This window comes from Delphinus delphis, chromosome 4 (assembly GCF_949987515.2).
Source record: "Delphinus delphis chromosome 4, mDelDel1.2, whole genome shotgun sequence".
Lineage (NCBI taxonomy): Eukaryota > Metazoa > Chordata > Mammalia > Artiodactyla > Delphinidae > Delphinus > Delphinus delphis.
This window is the reverse complement of record NC_082686.1, coordinates 109,999,452-110,022,015: the sequence shown is the minus strand read 5'-3', so window position 1 is coordinate 110,022,015 and position 22,564 is coordinate 109,999,452. Positions and strand designations below refer to the sequence as shown.

The window sequence follows — 22,564 nt, the reverse complement described above, 5'->3', positions numbered from 1 at the left end:
AAGGTTAGAGAAGTTGTGGAGTAGAGTACAAAACTTCAGTTATATAATATAGTATTCTTATTCATTATCTTTTATATAATTTGGTATCGAAAACAGCTCTTAAGATCTGTTCAGAATTTCAATACCACCTCAGATCTGAAATGTTATAAGTAGCTCCACTCTTTTCTTAAAACTTTGAAATATAGGGACTTCCCTGGTGGCACAGTGGTTGGGAGTCCACCTGCCAATGCAGGGGACACAGGTTTAAGCCCTGGTCCAGGAGGATCCCACCTGCTGTGGAGCAACTAAAGCCAGGGCTGCTGAGCCTGTGCTCTAGAGCCCGTGAGCCACAACTACTGAGCCCACGTGCTACAACTACTGAGGCCCACGCGCCTGGAGCCCGTGCTCCATGACAGAGACAGGCCACTGCAGTGAGAAGCCCATGCACCACAACAAGGAGTGGCCCCTGCTCACCGCGACTAGAGAGAGCCTTGCGTAGTGGCCAAGACCCAATGCAGCCAAAGATAAATAAATGAATAAATAAATTTTTTTAAAAACCTGAAATTATTTATCTATTAGCAAAATGAAAATTATTTTTTAATTATGCATTTTGAATTAGTCAAATATGTCTTAAAATATTCATTCTCACTAACTATCTTTTGGTTATTTTTTGTACCGTTCTTGAACTTTCTTTTTGACTCAATGTATTTCAAAAATAATAAGTAGATAAAACTATAGGCCAGCCTGGGAATGTAGGCTCTCCTCAAGTAGCAAACTAATTGAACAGCCCATGTTGCCTAGTTCCCTGACATTTGACTGGAGCCACGGGTACCCCAGCAAAGACCACTGGTGACATTGATTGCTTTATGCCCCAGGATAGAATTTGAGGTTAGAGAACTGATTGCCTTCTGATACCTTATTCTAGAAGCTTTGTCGGTATTACAAGTGAGATCAGATGATGCCTGTTGTTTTCTTTCAGACTTTTGGGGAATCATCTTGTCAAATGTTTTCTAGTAATTATTTTCCGGGAACTTATGAGAAATTTTATTTTCAGATGACTGGGATATTGCTGTAGCTAGTTTATTACAAGTTACCCCCTTGTTTTCACATTCTCTGTGGAGTAACACTGTCAGATGTTACCTCATTTATACAGATGAAACCCAGCCCGAAATGGATCTTTTCCTTAAGGTGAGGGCATTTATAAATTCTGTATTCACTGATTTAAAATAAAGTTAATATTGTGTCCTGGTTATGATACTACTGATTGCCTGAACCAAGTAGTTTACTACCCACTAGATTATGTCTTAAAGAGTAGGAAGCATCTTGGGCTTTTCTTAAGAAAACGTCTTACTCAGTATTATCAGTATATTCAAATTAAGGCCTTAGAACTTTATGCTTTTGAAAACTTCATTACACGTTCTCCACAGTGTTTACGGCCCTTACTGATGGTGCCTGCTATAGTTAATACCTGCCAGCTCTATTCTTGAATCTGTTTCAGATTATGTCAAAATTTAATCCTTGTCATGGTTTTAAATTTTTCAAGGCAGCCATTGGGGTTAATCTAAGGCAGGGGTCAGCAAACTACAGCCTGTGGGCCAAATCTGGCCTGCAGTCTGTCTGTGTATGACCTAGAGCTAAGATTGGTTTTTACAGTTTTAAACGGTTGAAAAAAATCAAAAGAAGAAGAATATTTTGACATGAAAATTATATGAAATTCAAATTTTGGTGTCTATAAATAAAGTTATATTGGAACACAGCCACGTGCAATGTATTGTCTCAGGTTGCTTCTCACTAATGGCAGAATAAATTATGATGGAGACTAAATGGACCACAAAAACCTCTGCCAGAACAGCCAAGTTCTTAAGCTGTTATTAATTTGCCATCTGGCCCTTTACAGAAAAGTTTACCAACTACTGTTCTAACTGAATTTTAAATAAATATGCATGTCACATGCTATACCTGCTATATTAACATCATCCAGATTGTTGATTAATAAGTTCATTTAGCTTTCCTTTTTGATAATACTCAGTTTTGGTAAAAAGACAAAGTATTTTGAAAACCAAAGCTTCTACTCATTGAGTATAGGCTGTTCCCAAACACATGTTGAGGGAATTACTAACTTATTGCATAATAATAATCATCATACTAAGTGCCTTAATTTGTTATAGACCAACATATTTTTATATCTGTTTGCTTTAGTGTTCTAATATATCACAGCGGACACTTTTTACTATATAAATCTATGGATTTACATTTTTCACCCTATAACAATAAACAAAAGTCATTTGTAATAATAATAATAAATAACTACCAAAGCAAAATAGTCTAATACTTTACTCCTGTTGTTTTAGGTTTATTATGAGATAAATCATTTTCTGCGCTAGGAAACAGGAAAGTTGCTAAGCTATTACTATTTTTATTTTATAGAGAAACTTGCCTTTTCTCTTAAAGATTTTCTTTACGATGTGATCATATAATTTTTAAAGTTTTAAATCAGAGAATATACAACATAACCTTTTTGATTTTAAGTAGTATGAAGCTGACTAGATCTTTAGTTAAATAAGCTGTGCTTTCTTATGTTTTAATTTGTTTTTAGGACTATTCACCTAAACTTAAAAGAATGTGTGAGACAATGGGATATTTTTTCCATGCTGTGTATTTTCCAATTGATATTGAAAATCAGTACCTCACTGTAAGAAAATGGGAAATTGAGAAGAGTTCATTAGTTATCTTATTCATTCATTTAACCTTACCAAGGTAAGCTGAAAATTCTATAATTTATTATAGAAGTTAAACTCATAAATAGAAATTGAGATTACCAGATGAACTTGAAAGATAAGTTCTAATTGCATTCTTACAATCAAAAACAATCCATGAAATTCAGTAAATTCTATGACTTTTAATATGTGAATAAAATAAAAAATTAAAAGTTTCATGCTGTTAGGCTTGTTAATAGGTTATAAGATTAACATCATTAATGTAAAGATCATTTTAATCAGACGTCAGCAACCTATGGCCCTCAGGTCAAATCCAGTCAGCCACCTGTTTTTATAAATAAAGTTTTATTGGAGCCCAGGTATGGTCATTCATTTATGTATTGTCTACAGCTGCTTTCACACTACAACAGCAGAGTTGAGTATTTCAGCAGAGACTGTATGGCCCACAAAGCCTGAAATGTTTACTAGCTGACCCTTTACAGAAGAAGGTGGTGACCCCTGATTTCAATAATCAGCATTAACCTTCATTATTTTCTTTCTTCAGATACAGATTGAGAGGCACTTGAACACTTGCATAGGTGTTAAATCATATTTTTAATTCTCTGAGGAGCTAACTACTTAAATCCAGTAAAGTGAGCAGTTTTCTTATAATGTGAAATATAATCACATCAATGAATCTAGTCTGCAAATGAAGCTTTTTTTTTTTGTTACCAGTTAGATATATAGATAGAAGACAAAGTAAGATAGATAGGAGGTTAAATAAGAAGTTAATTTTTCTTTCTATATTTTCTATCTGATTGGATTTAATCCTTCCAAAGCATTTTTCTCTTTTTATTGAGGACCAACTCTGACTTTAACTGTGTTTGGAAGTGTTTGGAGCCCTAAGCTTTATGAGAGTTCCTGCAATATAACCTATCATTGATCCTTAAGACTCTACCCGGAGACCAGGTGGCCAAGGAGCTACGTGGTCAAGGAACCTTTTCCCAAAATAAGTTTAAGGATTCCTTCAACTTGATTTCCTTTAGTTGGAGTCCTTTACCTCCCCTTCCCTCTTTTATTTTCCTGTTTTGTTTTTATATTAAGAATATATCTGGGGCTTCCCTGGTGGTGCAGTGGTTGAGAGTCCGCCTGCTGATGCAGGGGACACAGGTTCGTGCCCCGGTCCGGGAAGATCCCACGTGCCGCGGAGCGGCTAGGCCCGTGAGCCATGGCCGCTGAGCCTGCGTGTCCGGAGCCTGTGCTCCGCAACGGGAGAGGCCACAACAGTGAGAGGCCCGTGTACTGCAAAAAAAAAAAAAAAAAAGAATATATCCTGTTTTATTCTTTAATATCTAGGTAGTATTTTATCTTAGGTGATAGTATATCTCACTTGTTGTTTTTCTCTTATTAATGCTTTAATCCTTAAAACCATGTTGTTTTTTCTTTCTGTTTTCTTCTTTTTGCTTTTTTTCTCTGTTTCGTATTGGGGCTGGTATTTTAGTTTTTTACGCAAATTCTGAATCATATAATGGCTTTCCCCTGTATACACACAGTAATTTGCCTTTCTAGACAAACTTTCATTTAATGCTTTTTAGAAAGGGGAATTGTTTAGTTTTCCTTGTGGTGTAGAAAACACTAGTAGGTTATTTGAAGATTTTTCTGGAATTTAAATAGGAATGGTACAAACTGTAGTTACAGTACATTGAGCATAGTTAGAATTTTTTTTTAACCTTTACCACAGTCAAGATTTTAATAGCTATCTAACCTTCCCCATCTGCCTCTGGATCTTTCTTACAGTGTATCTGGGGTATAAGGATTCAGATCATTTATTGAATGAGTAGAGGCTAAAGGATTAGAGAAGAGAAAAATCTTGAAACCTTGAGGCTGATGATTTTTGTGTTTTAACTTGAAATTATATAATTGTGAATAGAATTAGGTTTTCCATTTATTTGCAAAGTCTCATGAGCATGGACCATTATTTTGAGCAATGTTTAACAGTATTTTTGAGAAGTTTTTTTTAAATTAGATTTTAAAATATTAAAATTATGTATGCTTTAAAATTTAATTTATTGTACCTACTCTCATTGTCTGCTAGTGAATATATTATACTTTAATATTGACACTAAGCTAGAACAGAGCTATAAAAACAACCATTTTTGGAAAGTTTCGCTTATTCTGCAGCGGGGCCTTTTCTGGCCACTTGTCATTGTAGTAAATCCCCCTTCTTGGCACTTAGGTTAATTGACTAACTGTGTGCTGCTACAGTGCAGCATAGCACAAGAAATACTGATTTCCAATCTAGCCTGTTATTGGAAGACTGTGAAGAAGCTTTTCTGAAAAACCCTGAAGGCAAACCACGATTAATTTATCATCGTTTGGAAGATGGGAAAGTCAGTTCTGACTCTGTCCAGCACCTGATTGATCAAGTTTCTAACCTGAACAAGACCAACAAAGCCAAGGTAAAATTCATAGGTTTTTTTTAAGAACCTGTGCTTGGCAGAGAGAGGCGCTGGCGTGTTTGGGGAGAGGAAGGAAGCCAGCGGGGCTGGAGCAGAACAAGTGAGGGGACATAAGTAGGAGCGGTCATCGGGGCCGATGCTGAAGAACCTTGTTTTTTTTACTTAGAGTGAGGTGGGGAGCCATTGAAGGATTTAACCAAAGAGGAAGAATTGACTGTGTTGAGAATCGACTGTGGTTTGGAGGGAAGGTAGTGGGATAGGGCAGAGGTGGAGAGCTGTTGCCGTCATCCAAATGAGAGATGCTGGTGGCTTAGACCAGGGTGGTGGTAGAGGATGTGATAAAAAGCAGTAGGGGGCTTCCCGGGTGGCACACTGGTTGAGAGTCCGCCTGCTGATGCAGGGGACACGGGTTCGTGCCCCAGTCCGGGAAGATCCCACATGCCACGGAGCGGCTGGGCCCGTGAGCCATGGCCGCTGAGCCTGCGCGTCCGGAAACTGTGCTCCGCAACGGGAGAGGCCACAACAGTGAGAGGCCCGCGTACCGCAAAAAAAATAAAAAATAAAGCAGTAGGATTCTGGATAAATTTTGACAGAGCCAATAGATTTCCTAACAGATTAGTTGTGGACTATGAGAGAAAGAGAGGCATCAACAGCAATATGTGCCTCAAAAGTGTATGATCTGTAGTGGATAAATCAGAATCTCTACTGTGCTTTTTTCCCCAAGCACAGAGTCCTTCTATCTATTATTGACCAAGGATTAGTGTAAGGAGGAGCCTTTTCATGGTAACCTTTCCTGAAAGCATTGGGAAAAGCCAAAAACTGATGATGAGTAGAAGGATTTGATCATCCCTAGATGCGTGGTAGGATATATTTTAGAATAGAGATTACAGGCTTTGCATTACTAACTTGGTAAATGTTTAATGTAAATGTTTATAGTAAATGTTTATAGTTAGTGTTAAGAATACAATCAAAAACAACCCTAGGATTTTGACGAAGTTTCTGTTTCTCTATGCCTAGCCAGAAAATAAGATCAAATATGAATACAGGCATTTTTCTTGAGGCCAGCATAACATAGTGAAGAGTCTAAGACAAGAGTACATTTTTATTACAGTTAATCTCCAGAGCCATTTCATTCTTTGTTTGAATTATTTTAGTACCAGCCTAGTTCACTAGGTGCCACGACGAAAGATATTAATCTTTATCTTTTTTCTATTTATTCTATAAATATTGCTTTTAAAAATTAGTATACTAGAGGATGAATTTTTTTATATAGGAGTCAAATAAGATCCCTCTACTATGATTATAAATTTAAATGTAGCAAACTTCTTTGCTTTATTGGCATAAAGATGGATTTTGAAGGTTATGTGTATTGAATGGTACAGAATACATAAGATGAAATTAAAGTAGCTGTTTAACTCATCTGTGTGTGTCAATGTGTTGGCATGCATACGTGTGTATACACATGTGTACGTGTGTATATGTGTATATGTGTGTGTGTTTACAAAAAAAAACATGACCTTTATTCAGGACATCAAGAGAAGGGACACTCAGCAGAGTGATTAAAACAATAAAGGCTGGTGTTGGGCTTTTCCCAGCTTTGGAATGTTCATACCCACAAAGGTGAATTGATTAGCAAGGTATCCACAAGTTCTTACCTGAAGCAGAAGTGTGAAAATTCAGCCATTGGAATTTTCCTGAAAAAAGACCATTCCTTTCACCCTGGGCCAAGCCCCCCAGCCAAGCAGGGAGGAACTGAGAGTGACAGTTGGGGCGGCGGTGGGGGGATTGCCTTGTCCTCTGTACCAGCTCCCCGACCTGTCCCCCAAGTGAAGGTCGTGGAGCTTCCCTCCGCCTTGGCACGTGGCTCCTCCCCCCACCACTCCTCTGGATCATTCCATAAGTAACCCACAGATTTGTTGAGCACCTACTGTGTGCCAGGCCCCAGCCCACAGGGGAAAGCAGAGGGGGTCCCATTGTCTCCCACAAATGAAAGGTTGGTTCCCTCTGACCACTACAACCTGGGACCCCAACCCTTCCATATTTCCTCAGGTTACCCTGGTTACCCTTCCGAAACAAACAGGCAGAAAGCAAGCACTATTCAGGGAGGGCTTTTATATGAACCTATGTGTTCAGGTTATAGGACAAGAAGAAAAAAATAAAAACTATTTCCCCCAAGGCTGTGAGCTGAAAAGAATCAAGCCAAACTTAGGAACATTTTCCACACTCTCTGCTCCACATGATAAAGTTTATTTCTGTTTGCGTCCAAGTGCTGGCAGGGACAGAGGCTCCATGGCCTCACTATGCACCGTGGGGTCGCAGACGCTGCTACCAGGGCCCCAGCACACACCATCCCACCTATCTGGTTCCTTAACAGGTTCCTGCTGTCACATGTCAAAATGGGCAGGTGTGTGCATCATCCAGACCAAAGTGGACTTTCAGTGGTGACACCAGGTTCTGGACAGAGTTTTGGTATCACCAACTCCAGTCACTTTCTCAGATGGACACATAAGCAAAACAGAAAGCATACTTTTTGTTTTATTTGCAACATTGTTCACACTAAATCCGTTGTGTGACCTTAGACGAGTTTTTTAACTTGCCTCAGTTTCCTCTTCTATGAAATGGAGAGAATAACAGTGCCTCCCTCGTAGGGTTGTGAGGGTAAATGAGCTAATATATGCAAAGTACTTAGAACAGTTCCTAACATATAAGCACTCTAAAAGTGTTTACCGCCCCCTCCTCCTCCTGTTAGTCTTGTTTTTTTCTTGTTGTTAAACTTCTTTTTTTCCCCCCAGATCATTGATCACTCAGGAGATCCTGCAGAAGGAGTCTATAAAACCTATATTTACGTAGAAAAGATTATTAAACAGGTAAATGTGCATTCCCTGTAAGATTTCTGCTCAAATATCTTAAGAGTGATTTCAATAAAATTGGGTTTTCCAGAGAAAATCCCGTATTTGGTTTTTTTTGAAAACAATACCGGGGTAAAGCGCCCTCTTTTCTGGCAAGAGTCCATCTGGTGGTATTATTGTGTTATTCCCAGTACCATGTATCTGTATCTCTCAGTTGTCTCACAAACGATTTGATGTTTTAATATCTGTTAAGTATAAAATGGATTACAAAAGTGGTAGGTAAAAAGGAAGTATATGAGGGATAATGTTCACCCTATTCGACAGAGAGTCTCCTTAGATTCTGTGTGCACCTTGAGTTTCTGTATATTAGAAAAATCTGTCTTGAATTTTTCTACCACATTATCCCCCTAGCAATAGAGAGGGGTGAAAACACACCTCTAGGTGTTTGAGATCATGGATCACAGAGGTGTCTCAAACTGAAAGTTTCTATGATGTCTCAGTATTATCTTGAAACTTTATGTGAATTATATATTCTGCTTGATGTTTACCTGTCCTTTTTTACTATTAAAAATCATTTAAAATTATGTATCAGCAAAAATTCTAATAATGATAAGAAAAAGAAAAATAATTCCCTATCTTCAAGTAAAATGGGCACCAGATGTTTAGCTTGTGTTTATCCTTACCTGCTGGCCCCTCCCTCAGGGTACCAGAGACCCTATTTGAGAAGTAAGGGATTAAATTGCTTTTTTAAATTAACTTGTGTTACAAGTATGCAGATTTGTTATCAGAGAAAAAGAGTGAGCCCCAAAATAAGATGAATTGAACAGAGTAAATGGCAGTAAGTGAAAATGGACATATTGACCAACTTTACCATTTGTAGGACAACATATTTTCAGTGATTAATATAAAGACTAGACATCATAGCAGAGATATTTGATATCAAGAAACCCCATCTTAGTAATTAAATGCTTGTAAAAATGTAAAGCAGCATATTTCTTAGACATTAGCACGGTCTTTAAAATTGTTCACCAGCCAGATATAACCAAAGATACTGTGTAACATTTTTCAGAAACCAGATTGCCTCTAACTTTATTTTTAATGAATGAGAGTGGTGTTTGTTTTTATTATTTTAATATTTCTTTACTTCTTTTCTTTATTTTTAAACTATTGCTTATTTTTATAGTTATAAATTGATCCCTGGAGGTACCATACAAAGGCCATAGGTTTGGGCTTGCCCTCCGAGGTAGGTGAGGGCCACGTTAGGCCTGTGTGCTGACAATACTGTACAAGGTCTTCACTTCCTTTGTTTGCTTTTGTGTGCTTGCTCTTGGTGTTCAGGACATCCTGGGCTTTGAAACTACAGACCTGGAAACTAAGGATTTGGGCAGTGAAGATTCTATTCCAGAAGAAGATGATTTTGGTGATGTTCTGTGGGACATACATGATGAACAAGAGCAAATGGAAGCTTTTCAGCAGGCTTCAAATTCAGCCCATGAGTTGGGATTTGAGAAAGTAAGCATTTGGAGTATTGTTCCAACAAAGATCAGTTACTGCTTAAAGGCTGTATCATAATTGTGGTTTCACCTAATTATAGTCAAGGTTGAGGATTGTGTTAGTATCTGCCCTCATGGCTTAATTATCCATGTTGAGACATGTGCTTAGGTTTGTATCATATGAAAGATGTGTGAGATTCAAATATACTTACGAATATCAAACATGTTTAGTTACAGATTAGGATTTATCAACTACATGTTTATTATGCTACCATTTGCAATTCACCAGACCAAGTTTAGGATACCTAGGAAACTTGATAAAAATAGGAAGGCTCTCTATTGTTCCAATTCTTGGAGGAATCAAAATATCAAACATTCAGAAAACAAAGCAGAGTAGTTAATGTAGTAGGCAGGTCAGTCCTTCAGCATCCTTAAACATCTAAGCAAATAAACAAAACTAGAAGTGCACAAAGAATCTGTGTTCAAGTTCAAAAATACTTAATAATATTTTAAAATTAATATAAGAACTAATATCTTGAAGAATATTACAGTAGCTGTCACAGCTATATTTTTATAGGATTTTTAATGACTTTCATAATTTAGACTGTCAGGGTTTATGTCCTGGTTCCACCATTTCCTCACTATGGATTTTGATCAAGTTACTTAGCTCTAAACTTTGACTTTCTTGTCTGTAAAATGAGGATAATTAATAACACCTATCTCACATGGTTGTTTGGGGTTCTAAATCAGGTCATGCACATAAAGCACTTGGCACGGTACCTGGCATATGGTAAATGTTAAATTGTTGTCATTTTATAAGAGAGGAATTGCTATCACTATTTTATTATATAAATGAAGGACCTAAGGTCCAGATTATAGTTTGCCTAAGAGCATACAGGGTGTAGATTGCAGATGTGAGATTTTAACCTAGGTCTTCTGGCTCCAAATCCTATGCTTTCTTCTATGGCAAGGGGTCTTAATGTGGGAAACATGGGTCTATAAATGGGCTTTAGTTGGGACCACGAACTAAATTGTTAGGATTTACAAGGTCATAAATCAATTAAGCCCTTTTCTTCTTGAGAAGTATCATTTCTATGAGAAATATTTGAATTCCTGGGGAATATGATATGACAAACAGAAAAATTGATAGAAAAACTATACCAAGTAATTATTTATTGTAGTTGCTGGAAATTTCTGCTACCCTAAAGCTCGCATAAACTACTTATTACACATTCTTTTGATTCCTCATCAGCTATCATTTAGACCACTGGTACACTTAATAAACATCCTAACCCCCAAGATGACTTTGGAAACTCCTTTATAACGACTGAGATATTTCAGTTTTCTGAGCATGTCCTTTTCAGCTCTGAACGAGGTTTTTCTATCTGGGGAAAGCCTAGGAAATAGGAGTTCTCAGACTTTGCATGGAACACATGCAGTTTCAGAAAGATCGCAGGTGTCCTAGCTTGGTTCTCAGTAGCATGTTGGGAGACTCCAAGGCCCCAGACAAAACCCTCTCTTGTTTCTCTGGAAACTGAGACAGGACAGGTGTTCTTCTGGACAGGTGTTCTTCTGACCAGGAGATGTAGGATGCCTGCTGGTGCCCTCAAGGCCACCTGTGGTACTTTCCATGGTTCAGGAACTTGGGGTAATGCAGTAGTCTCTCTGCAGCATTCTGCAGGACATCTGAATGGTGCAAAGCCCCATGGGGATCTGAAAGGTTGCCCCTCATCCATTAATACTATGGTAGGAGAAATTGGGGCCCATTCTTAGTTTTACTACTTTGGACATATTTAACCAGCCATAAAAATAAGCAGTTATGAGGGTGCTATTGATTAAAAGTAGATTTCATTTTTTCATGCAGCTTTTCTCCACTGATTTCAGAGGATAATCAGAAATTGACTCTATTTAGTGTTCTAAGAGGCATGTTCTTTTTCACAATTTAAATTCATTTTTATTTCTAGTATTACCAGCGCCTTAATGATCTAGTGGCAGCACCAGCACCAATTCCACCCCTTCTTGTATCTGGAGGACCAGGCTCTGGAAAGTCCCTTCTTTTATCAAAGTGGTATGATTCAGTGCAATTAAATTGTTATCGTTGTCATCATTTGAATTACTGAGCTCGTTCAACAAAATGAATTATTGGATGTCTACCTTGCTACAGGGCCTGTACTGAACATTAAAAAAGCAAAAAGAGTAATATAACAGACTCATGCCCTGAGATATATACAATTTGAAAGTTAGAGAGAAGATACAGAATGAGAAAGGAATAGGAAATGTGAGCATTTGTGATTGTGTACATAAATTATGTAGGTCAGAGCTAAGGGAGTGGTCACTGTGGCATGGAGTTAGGTGAATTATAGAGGGCATGTGCCTTTATTTTCAATTACTGGCTTCATCATAAAAGTTTCATTGGGATTTTAAATATTTGAAACAAGACAAAGACTGACTATTTAGAGTGGAATAAATCATAAAGAATATCAAAATAAAGGATAATCTTTACTATGAATGCAAACTAGTTCTTCAAATTATGGACTAAGGTTCATATAAGCTAATAAACTCTTAGTTTTATTTTAGTTCATCATATTATTGAAAAACAAGTGGTAAGACCATTTCCTTTCACTTATAGTTATTATTTACATTGAGGAGTTGGTGTATGTTGTTTCCTTTTTATTGCCCTGTTATTCAGAGTTATGTTTGGAAATACTATTTTTGTACTTAACAAAGAAACTTCCTTTTTCCTTTAATAACATACTTGTAATTAAAGGTTAATGCTCATTTTACTAATACTTTAACCTCAAATGTATAGTGTTTTGGTTTACGTTAGTAACACCAATTTGTAATTAAAATGAAGCTATAATTTTTAATGGTTTATTTAAAAGAATCTAAAAGTGGTGTAAAAATGGAAATTTCCCGTATTAATTCAAAATTGACTGACCATGTAATTACTAACAGGTAGCATTTGATGCTTAATGTATTGTGAATTCTTTTTTTGTTGACCGTAAAGGAGCTTCATCAGTCTTATAAAAGGTCTTTTTCTTTCAGGATTCAGTTACAACAGAAGAATTCCCCTAACACACTAATTCTTTCTCATTTTGTGGGGAGGCCCATGTCAACCAGCTCAGAGTCTTCCTTGATTATTAAACGACTGACTCTAAAGGTAGAAAAATACACCATCTTTTGGAGTTATCAGAAATTTTATTTAGATTCAGAAGTTGTCAGGCCTGAGTACCTGATGATAAACCAATTTTCAGTATTACACGTTTGTTTTGGTTTTGCATAAGGTTAAAAATTATACTCAATGCAGCTGGGTCCTTTTGGTGACAATTTTGGTTTAAAATGCAGAGACAGAAATACTTCTCACCAGTTGTGATACAGTGTAGCTACTTTAATTTGCATGTGTTCTCACCTTGTAGTTGATGCAGCATTCTTGGTCAGTATCTGCTCTGACATTGGATCCTGCTAAGCTTCTGGAAGAATTTCCACATTGGCTGGAAAAACTCTCTGCCCGTCATCAAGGCAGCATCATCATCATTATTGATTCTATAGATCAAATTCAGGTATGTTTTCACTTTTTAACCTATTGATATACTCAGAAAGAGACAAAAATATTTGTAGTGACTATAGCAAACATTTAAATCATATGTTTGTGAGAAGAAAATGTTGATGTTGTTTCTTTTATTTCTGCTTAATTTCTAGAGAGGAAGCATGTAGATAAAATATATATATATATATATATATATATATATATGCCAGTAGTTGCTAGTATCTTATTGGGAAGGACAAACTGTATTTTCACAATTAGCAAATATTGTTCATTTTGACATGGTTTTAGGGCCTTGACATTTCCTACATGCCCAGAATTCAGATCAGTGATAGTAGTGTTTTGCCACTTGTTCTTCTAATATTCTGAGATAAATCATCCAAAAAATAAGATTTTATCCTTAATAATAATGAGAAATTTAATGAGAATTTCAGTTTACTTGGGGATCTGTTATTGGGTTGCTTTTGAAATATTTTGAATTAATAGATGGAATTTTGTTTTTATATTTTTAAGCAAGTTGAAAAACACATGAAATGGCTGATAGATCCACTGCCAGTGAATGTAAGAGTAATTGTTTCTGTGAATGTGGAAACATGCCCTCCAGCATGGAGGTAAGTGCTAAATTTAATTCTTTCAGATTACATGAACTTTTTAAAGTATAAACAAAGAAAGGTTTTTGATATGTGTATTTCTCATATTTTTCATATGATGTCAGTGAGGATGGGGAAAAGTGGACAAATTCAAGAAAAGGATGCAATCTATAGGATTTGGTGGGAGGTTAGATCAGAGATGTGAGAAAGAAAGCTAGGATAGCTCCCAGGTTTCTGGCTTGAGAAATTAAGTAAACTATGGTTCCATGAACTGAGATGGGAAACACAAAGGATGGGCAGGTTTGTGGAGCAAAGGTCATGACTTTTGTCTTTGGACATGGTTTGTTTGAGTTGCCGATTGTAGCTCCAATTGGTGATGTCTAGTAGGCAGTTAAATTTATGGGTGAGGAAAACGGGGAAGGCCGGGCTAGGAAAAATAGACCAGAGACCTGTGGTCCTGAAATGTAAGCTCACCTGAACAGTCCTCAAAAAGGGATGCAGTGGTTGAGTTCTGTAAGGCAGTGTTTCTTGACCTATTTTTGCCTCTCCACCCTAGGAGCCCGTTAGTGATTTTCTTCCTAATCACCTACCAAGAAGTGTTAATACCATACATATATCATATATCAATTCATGAATATAAATAAATATGTGTGTATATTTCTGCTTTATGCATAAAGAGAGTAAGATTTCCCCTCCCCAACAAACAATTTTCACCACGCCATTGAGAATGGATGTTGTAGGGTGTAAATTCTAATTGGATTACAAGTAATCTGTGGACGAAGACTGTCTGACACTATTCCTCACAGACACTAATACCTGTGTTGTTTTACTGATGGTATAGAACTGGAAATGTTATACACTTCGTGTATAAGCTATTTATAACAGTGTTTGTTGTAATTAATTGCTAAAAAATGAAATACTATTAATATGATTAACAGAGATTAATTTTGTTTATTTTATGAAGGCAGTATAAAAATTTAATTCTTGTAATGGACTTTGATTAGTCTTGTGGGTAGATTACAGCTTTGTTGTATTATTAAAAGAGAATTTCATTTTTCTTTTCTTTAAATAAAAGGTTGTGGCCTACACTTCATCTTGACCCTTTAAATCCTAAAGATGCAAAATCTATTATAATCGCAGAATGCCACTCTGTAGACATTAAACTGAGTAAAGAGCAGGTAAGTATTTTTAATTTTGCTGCTTTCTTTTACTCTCTATAGCTTTCCTTATAAAAACACCTTATATGAGACTTAAAATTCAATTTAGTACTCTATATGGTTCTAAGGAAAATTGGAACTTAGTAATAATTACTTTCTTAAATGCATTTACTCTTAAACTAATAACAGATATAGAAGAAGCAATAAAAAAAACTTTGGTCTTAAAGTTTACTATATTATATTAAGCAGTATTTTAAAAGCAAAAAAGCATTTGCATGTTGATGGCATCTGTGGTCCAGTACCACACAGCAGTGATGCCGCTGATGAGGTGGCAGGAACCGTGTTATTTCTGCAGGGATATTTGTTGATGGCTTGGTTGTAAAGACCGCTTAATTCCAGGGTGGTTTTGTATTTCTGTTTTGTTTTTTGGTAAACTGGTGCAGGAGAAGAAGCTAGAACGACACTGTCGTTCTGCTACAACCTGCAATGCCCTTTATGTCACTCTTTTCGGCAAAATGATTGCGTGGTAAGTGGTGGTTATTTTATGTCATCTTCAGCATGTTTGTGTTTGCTGCAGAACGCTTCTTCACCGTGTGAAACTGAAAACTGATCATTATGGCAATCTCTTGGGCCACTAAGATTCTGTGTATTCTAACAGTGATACTAACAACCATGAGAATGTGACTTATGACTGAAGATTGCTGCTAGTCCTTGAATATCAGAACTTGTTGGATATATCTGTCTGGTTTTCATCACAATAACCTTCTCCTGACTGGAGGTTGCAAAAGAAGGCCATCTTTGGCCTCAATTTGGGGCCTACCCAGGAGTGCTCATTGTCGCCTCCTTGAGGCCCGTAGCTTTGAGAAAGTGAGGAGACAACTAAGGCATAAAAATGTTATTTCAGGTGTCTTTCACTATCAGTAGGTAGGTATGTAGGTAGGAATTTTTAATTGTCTCTGTTCCCACGTCCTGATAAACCTTTCATCTTACAATTGGTCTTCTATTTTAGAAATCCATTCATAATTTGCCTTTAGATAAGCAGTAGAGAGTTTTACTACTTTTACTTCTTCTTCAGTACAGCCTCACCTACTCTGTCTGTTCGCAACCAGAGGTAAAAAGATCAACACTTGTTTTGGTATTCATCACAGTAGGTTGTAATCCTAGCACAACTCATATTCTAGACACTAAATCTAGTACTCTTGTCTCTTAATTCCACATTCTCACCTGAAGCACCAAATTTGAAACGAAAAAAATCTTCTGAAACTTTGAATTGTCCATGATATTTGATATTTTCGCTGTCCCCAGAGTTGTGGCGGTACATCTGTGAACATCAGTGGCTTGCATAAGTACAGTTCGAGAGTCATGCATTTCCTAATAGTTATTGAAATTATCTCTTTTAAGAGGGACTATGGAACCATTTTTTTGTTTTTTCCCTATTCTTTGCATATCTTTGTATTTAAAAAGGAAACTACTGGTAAATATTGTGTAATATTTTAAAACAAAGCCCATTTACTGATTTTCTTTAGCCTGATGTTTTCCAAATTCTGGTTCTATTTTTTTTAATTTAATTTGCATGGCTAACTAATAATACTTATTTATAATTATTTTCCTGCTTCCTGTATGTAGGCAGCATGCCTCTAGGTGATAAGAACCATGTCTTACTCATTTTTATGTTCCATAATGTATAGTAATTACTTGATACATAGTTAAGTCCCAGCATATGTTTATTGAATTGAATTAAATGGTAATACACTAAAATAACTGTGATGACTCTAGCAGCCCCATAAAACTAATGTTTTCCTGTGTCATGTTTTACTGAATTCCTGTTGTTATCAGTTAAACAGTACAAAACATAGAGTTAAAATAGAGCACTGTTTTTATTTACCCCAAGTTTTTCACAGATGTTGGCAGACTGTAAGAAATTAAATCTGTTCTCAATTCCAACAGTGCTGGGAGAGCAGGCAATTTAGATAAAATCCTTCTTCAGTGTTTCCAGTGTCAAGATACTGTTCAATTATATAGACTTGTTCTTCGATCTATCCAGGAGTCCATGACAAATGATATGGATAAAGAGCTAATGAAACAGGTAAAGTGTAATAAACTTATAAAGTGAAGATTATTTTGCCTTGTTTGTATTTGTGTGTGAATTGAAGTAAACAGTAAATCCGTGTAATGCTAAATATGTTTCGAGCATATACTATACCCACTACCATAGTGTGCTGTGGCCAAAAGTGATATCTCGGGGAATTTGCATTTTCCTGATTATCATGGAGAGTTTTCATCTTTTCATGCTTCTTGGTTATTCTTGTTTCCTCTTAGGTGAATTGCTTGTTCAAGTCCTTTACCCATTTTTTAACGGAGTTGACTTTTTCTTGTTGATCTGTTAGGAGTTTTTAAACGTTCTACATATTGAATACAAATCCTTTGTTATAGAGTTTGCAACTCAGTGTCTTTTTCCTGTTCTTGTCTTTTAACTTTATGGCGTCATTATACAAAGTTTTATTTTAATGAAGTCAGATTTATCAACAGTTTCTTTCATGGCTTATGCCTGTTGTATCTTATTTTTTTTAATCCTTTGCTGTCATAAAAGTATTCTTATTTTTTTCCCTTCAAAATATTTTATAATTTTGTTCTTCATGTGTGAGTCCTTAACTCATATGATATATTTTTATTTATTGTGTGAGGAAGGAATCTACTTCTTTTTTTTTTTTTTTTTTTAGCTACATGACTTGCGGGATCTTAATTCCCTGACCAGGGATTGAACCTGGGCCACGGCAGGGAATTCCCAGGAAGCTACTTCTCAGTCTTTTAAAATACAGCTAGTTAATTGTTCATTGTACTTAATACATCTTTTCTACTGATTTGGAATGCCATCTGTCAAATATCAAGCTCACATATAAACAAGAGTCTGTTTCTAGGCTCTTCTGTTCCAATTTACTATTCCTTGTCAGTACCACTGTCTTAACTATTAGAACTTTAAAGTAAGCTTTGATATTTGGTTAGGCAAACCCCCTCTTAATATTTTCCATAGTTGTCTTGGCTAATTTCCCACATGTATTTTTAGAATTGGCTCAGCAAGTGCCATGGAAACTCAATATGCAATTTTTTTTTTACATCTTTATTGGAGTACAATTGCTTTACAATGGTGTGCTAGTTTCTGCTTTATAACAAAGTGAATCAGTTATACATATACATATGTTCCCATATCTCTTCACTCTTGCATCTCCCTCCCTCCAACCCTCCCTATCCCATCCCTCTAGGTGGTCACAAAGCACCAAGCTGATCTCCCTGTGCTATACAGCTGCTTCCCACTAGCTATCTGTTTTACGTTTGGTAGTGTATATATGTCCAGGCCACTCTCTCGCTTTGTCACAGCTTACCCTTCCCCCTCCCCATATCGTCAAGTCCATTCTCTAGTAGGTCTGTGTCTTTATTCCTGTCAATATGCAATTTTAATTGTAGTTGGGTTGGATTTAGAGGCTAAGTTGGGGGAAATTATCATATAAGTCTTCTCCTTCATGGAAAGCTAAATAGCTCTCCATTTATTTAGTCATCTTCTTGAATGATGATTATCAATAACATTTTATCTTCTTCCCCATAAAAGTCTTAAACATCTTCTGTTAAAATTTGTTTCTAAGGACTTTATAGTTAAAATAACATTTTAAAATTGTTTGTTTCTGGTTATTCAGTTTAATTTTTGGAAATTTACTAGCAACCTTGCAGAACTCTTATAGTTTTAACCTGGATCCATTTTTATGTCTATTTCTCAGGTTGGGGGTTCCCCTGGGTTTGACTTTTCATTCTGCCTCTAAGCCCACAGTCTTCTGTCTGTTTGCTGTTTCCCTCAGGCACTCCATCACTAAGGGGACAGCCTTTGAAAGGTCCCTGTGTTGGCAAGCATTCTATCATAGTTCCAGCTCCTTGCTTCACAGAGCTTAAAGGCTCCCCGTCCATCCTGACGGTGGGTGTGAAAACCCAAGCTAAGTTAAGAGACTATTGCTTATCCTCTCTCCTCACTTCACCCAGGGACAGCAGCTCCAGCACTTAGCCCTCTAATTTTCAGTTTCCTATTTATTTGGGATACTTGGGGGATTTCCCTTTCTTTTCTGCAGGTTCAGTTGTGCTTTTGGAAATGTTTTGTTACATGTTATCTGACATTAACAGGCATTTGTAGTAGGAGGACTGTTTTCTTCCACCATCTTCCCAGAATCAGAACTCTGTCATTAGTTTTAATAATACATTTCCTGCAGTTTTAATTTTCACTAAACTTTTTCTATATGTGTGTTATCTTTGGTGTGCTAGACTTTATATGTACACTATCTTATTAGTGCCTTTTGGAAAGTGTGTTTTATTTTAAGAAATCTGTTTCTTAGTTTATTAAATCACTTGAATGATAAATTCAAATAAGTTAAAAAGTTTAAAAGAATTGTGGAAATTTTAATGGCTGTTAGTTACTAATAGAAGTGCTTTATAATCATTGTTAATTCTTTTTTCTCCCTAGATTCTCTGCCTTGTAAATGTTAGTCACAATGGTGTGAGTGAATCAGAATTGATGGAATTCTATCCTGAGCTATCCTGGGCTGTCTTGACCTCCCTTATTCACAGTTTACACAAAATGTGTTTGTTGACTTATGGTTGTGGTTTGCTCAAGTTTCAACATCTACAGGTAAATGTTATCTTAATAAGGTTTTTTCACTTATTGAAATGTCCACATATCATCGCATATGTATTATGCTATATAATACCACATCATTTCAAATATTTCAATTACAAGACAAAATTGAAATCTCAAATTTGGCATTACAAAAATTTTTTCCAGTGATTTTAGGTTAGATACCAAATTTGGCTAATATTATTCCTATGAAGTAAGTACCTTTGTGAAATGGCTATTACTTTAAAAGGTAGTTTTTTCAATTTTATATTTCATTGAATTGCTGGTATATTATATATGTTTTAAGAACTTGGGCTCTGTAAGTCACTCTGCCTCAATACACAGCCCAGCTCTTCACAGCTTAATGTAACCTTGGGCAAGTTCTCTGAGCCTTGGGCAGATGTTTGCAGCTTACCTCAGGGGTTGTAAAGATAATTAATTGAGGTGGTAAATAATTAATTGATCCTGGTAAGGTCCTAGACATGATGTCTAGCACATAGTAAATAATGACTAATATAACTTTTTTTTTTCCATATTCTAGTTTGCATCTGCTGATACCAAACTCCTGATCCTTCCCTCTTCCCACACCCTTCCCTTTGGAAACCACAAATCTGTTTTCTGTGTCTGTGAATCTGTTTCTGTTTCACAGATATGTTCATTTTTGTCATATTTTAGATTCCACATACAGTATTTGTCTTTCTCTTTCTGACTTACTTCACTTAGTATGATAATCACTAGGTCCATCCATGCTGCAAATGGCATTATTTCATTCTTCTTCATGAATGTCCATCTGTCAATGGACATTTAGATTTTTTCCATGTCTTGGCTATTGTAAATAGTGCTATTGTGAACATAGGGGTGTATATATCTTTTTGAATTATAGTTTTGTCTAGAAATATGCCTAGGAGTGAGATTGCTGGATCATATGATAATTCTATTTTCAGTTTTTTAAGGAACCTCCATACTGTTTTCTATAGTAGCTGCACCAACTTACATCCTCACCAACAGTGTAGGAGGGTTCCCTTTTCTCCACACCCTCCCCAGCATTTGTTATTTGTAGACTTTTTAATGACGGCCATCTGACTCGTGTGCGGTGGTACCTCATTGTAGTTTGATTTGCATTTCTCTCATAATTAACGATGATGAGATAATTTCACGTGCCTATTGGCTATCTGTATGTCTTCTTTGGAGAAAAGTCTATTTAGGTCTTCCACCCATTTTTTGATTCTGTTGCTTTTTTGTTATTGAGTTGTATGAGCTGTTTGTATATTTTGGAAATTAAGCCCTTGTTGGTCGCATCATTGGCAAATATTTTCTCCCAGTCTATAGGTTGTCTTTTTGGTTTTTTTATGGTTTTCTTTGCTGTACAGAAGCTTGTAAGTTTGATTAGGTCCTGTTTGTGTATTTTTGCTTTTATTTCTATTGCCTTGGGAGACTGACTTAAGAAAACATTGGTACGATTTATGTCAGAGAATGTCTTGCCTATGTTCTCTTCCAGGAGTTTTATGGTACCATGTCTTTTATATTTAAATCTTTAAGCCATTTTGAGTTTATTTTTGTGTATGGTGTGAGGGTGTGTTCTAACTTCACTGACTTACATGTGGCTGTCCAACTTTTACAACACAACTTGCTGAAGAGACTGTCTTTTCCCCATTGTATGTTCTTGCCTCCTTTGTTGAAGATTAATTGACAGTGGGTGTCTGGGTTTATTTCTGGGCTCTCTATTCTGTTCCAATGATCCATATGTCTGTTTTTGTGCCAATACCATGTTTTTGATTGCTATAGCTTTGTAGTATTGTCTGATGTCTTTGTTCTTTGTCCTAAGAATTGCTTTGGCAATTCTGGGTCTTTTATGGTTCCATATACATTTTAGGATTACTTGTTCTAGTTCTTTGAAAAATGTCATGGGTAATTTGATTAGGATCACATTAAATCTGTAGATTGCTTTTGGTAGTATGGCCATTTTAACAATATTAATTCTTCCAATCCAAGAGCATGGGATATCTTTCCATTTCTTTGAATCATCTTCAGTTTCCTTTATTAATGTTTTGTAGTTCTCAGCATAAAAGTCTTTCACCTCCTGGGTCAGGGTTATTCCTCCATATTTTTTTTTTTTGGATGTGATTTTAAAAGGGATTGTTTTGTTTTTTTTACATTCCCTTTCTGGTGTTTCATTATTAGTATAAAGAAATGCAATGGATTTCTGTATGTTAATCTTGTATCCTGCTACCTTACTGAATTTGTTCATCAGTTCTAATAGTTTTTGTGTGGAGTCTTTAAGGTTTTCTATATATAGTATCATGTCATCTGCATATAATGACAATTTTAACTCTTCCCTACCAATTTGAATACTTTTACTTTTTTTCTTGTCTGACTTCTGTGGCTAGGACTTCCAATACTATGTTGAAGAGAAGTGGTGAGAGTGGTCACCCTTGTCTTCTTCCAGATTTTAGCGGGAAAGTGTTTATCTTTTCACCATTGAGTATTATATTGGCTGTTGGTTTGTCATAAATAACTTTGATTATGTTGAAATATGTTCCCTCTATACCCACTTTGGTAAGAGTTTTTATCATGATTGGATATTGAATTTTCTCAAATGCTTTTTCTGCATCTATTAAGATGATCATGTGATGTTTGTCTTTTCTTTTGTTGATGTGGTGTATCATATTGATTGATTTGCGTATGTTGAACCATCCTTGTGACCCTGGGATGAATCCAACTTGATTGTGGTATATGATCTTTTTTATGTGTTGTTGGATTCAGTTTGTTAACATTTTTGTTGAGAATTTTTGCATCTATATTCATCAAAGATATTGACCTGTAATTTTCTTTTTTAGTAGTGTCTTTGTCTGGTTTTCGTATCAGGGTGATGGTGGCTTCACAGAGTGTTTTTGGGAGTGTTCCTTCCTCTTCAGTCTTTTAGAAGAGTTTGAGAAGGATTGGTATAAGTTCTTCCTTGTACATTCAGTAGAATTCCCCTGTGAAGCCATCTGACCCAGGACTTTTGTTTGTAGGGAGTTTTTAAATTACGGATTCTATTTCACTTCTAGTTATCAGTCTGTTCAAGTTACCTATTTCTTCTTGATTCAGTTTTAATGGGTTGTATGTTTCTAGAAAGTTGTCCATTTCTTCTAGGTTGTTGAATT

General features: G+C 36.1%; 1 protein-coding gene across 4 annotated transcripts in view; it reads left to right on the top strand.

The window, feature by feature from the left end:
* Nucleotides 1–22,564, top strand: part of NPHP3 (nephrocystin 3) — a 60,095-nt gene that overhangs the window by 5,569 nt on the left and 31,962 nt on the right. For all 4 annotated transcript variants that reach the window (XM_060011268.1, XM_060011269.1, XM_060011267.1 and 1 more), the window contains exons 5-17: nt 1,034–1,167; nt 2,576–2,736; nt 4,978–5,134; nt 7,927–8,001; nt 9,322–9,495; nt 11,441–11,544; nt 12,522–12,636; nt 12,893–13,036; nt 13,534–13,631; nt 14,686–14,788; nt 15,211–15,293; nt 16,715–16,853; nt 19,269–19,433. In XM_060011268.1, coding sequence (XP_059867251.1) covers nt 1,034–1,167; nt 2,576–2,736; nt 4,978–5,134; nt 7,927–8,001; nt 9,322–9,495; nt 11,441–11,544; nt 12,522–12,636; nt 12,893–13,036; nt 13,534–13,631; nt 14,686–14,788; nt 15,211–15,293; nt 16,715–16,853; nt 19,269–19,433 — 1,652 coding nt within the window. The remainder of the gene's footprint in view (nt 1–1,033; nt 1,168–2,575; nt 2,737–4,977; nt 5,135–7,926; nt 8,002–9,321; nt 9,496–11,440; nt 11,545–12,521; nt 12,637–12,892; nt 13,037–13,533; nt 13,632–14,685; nt 14,789–15,210; nt 15,294–16,714; nt 16,854–19,268; nt 19,434–22,564) is intronic.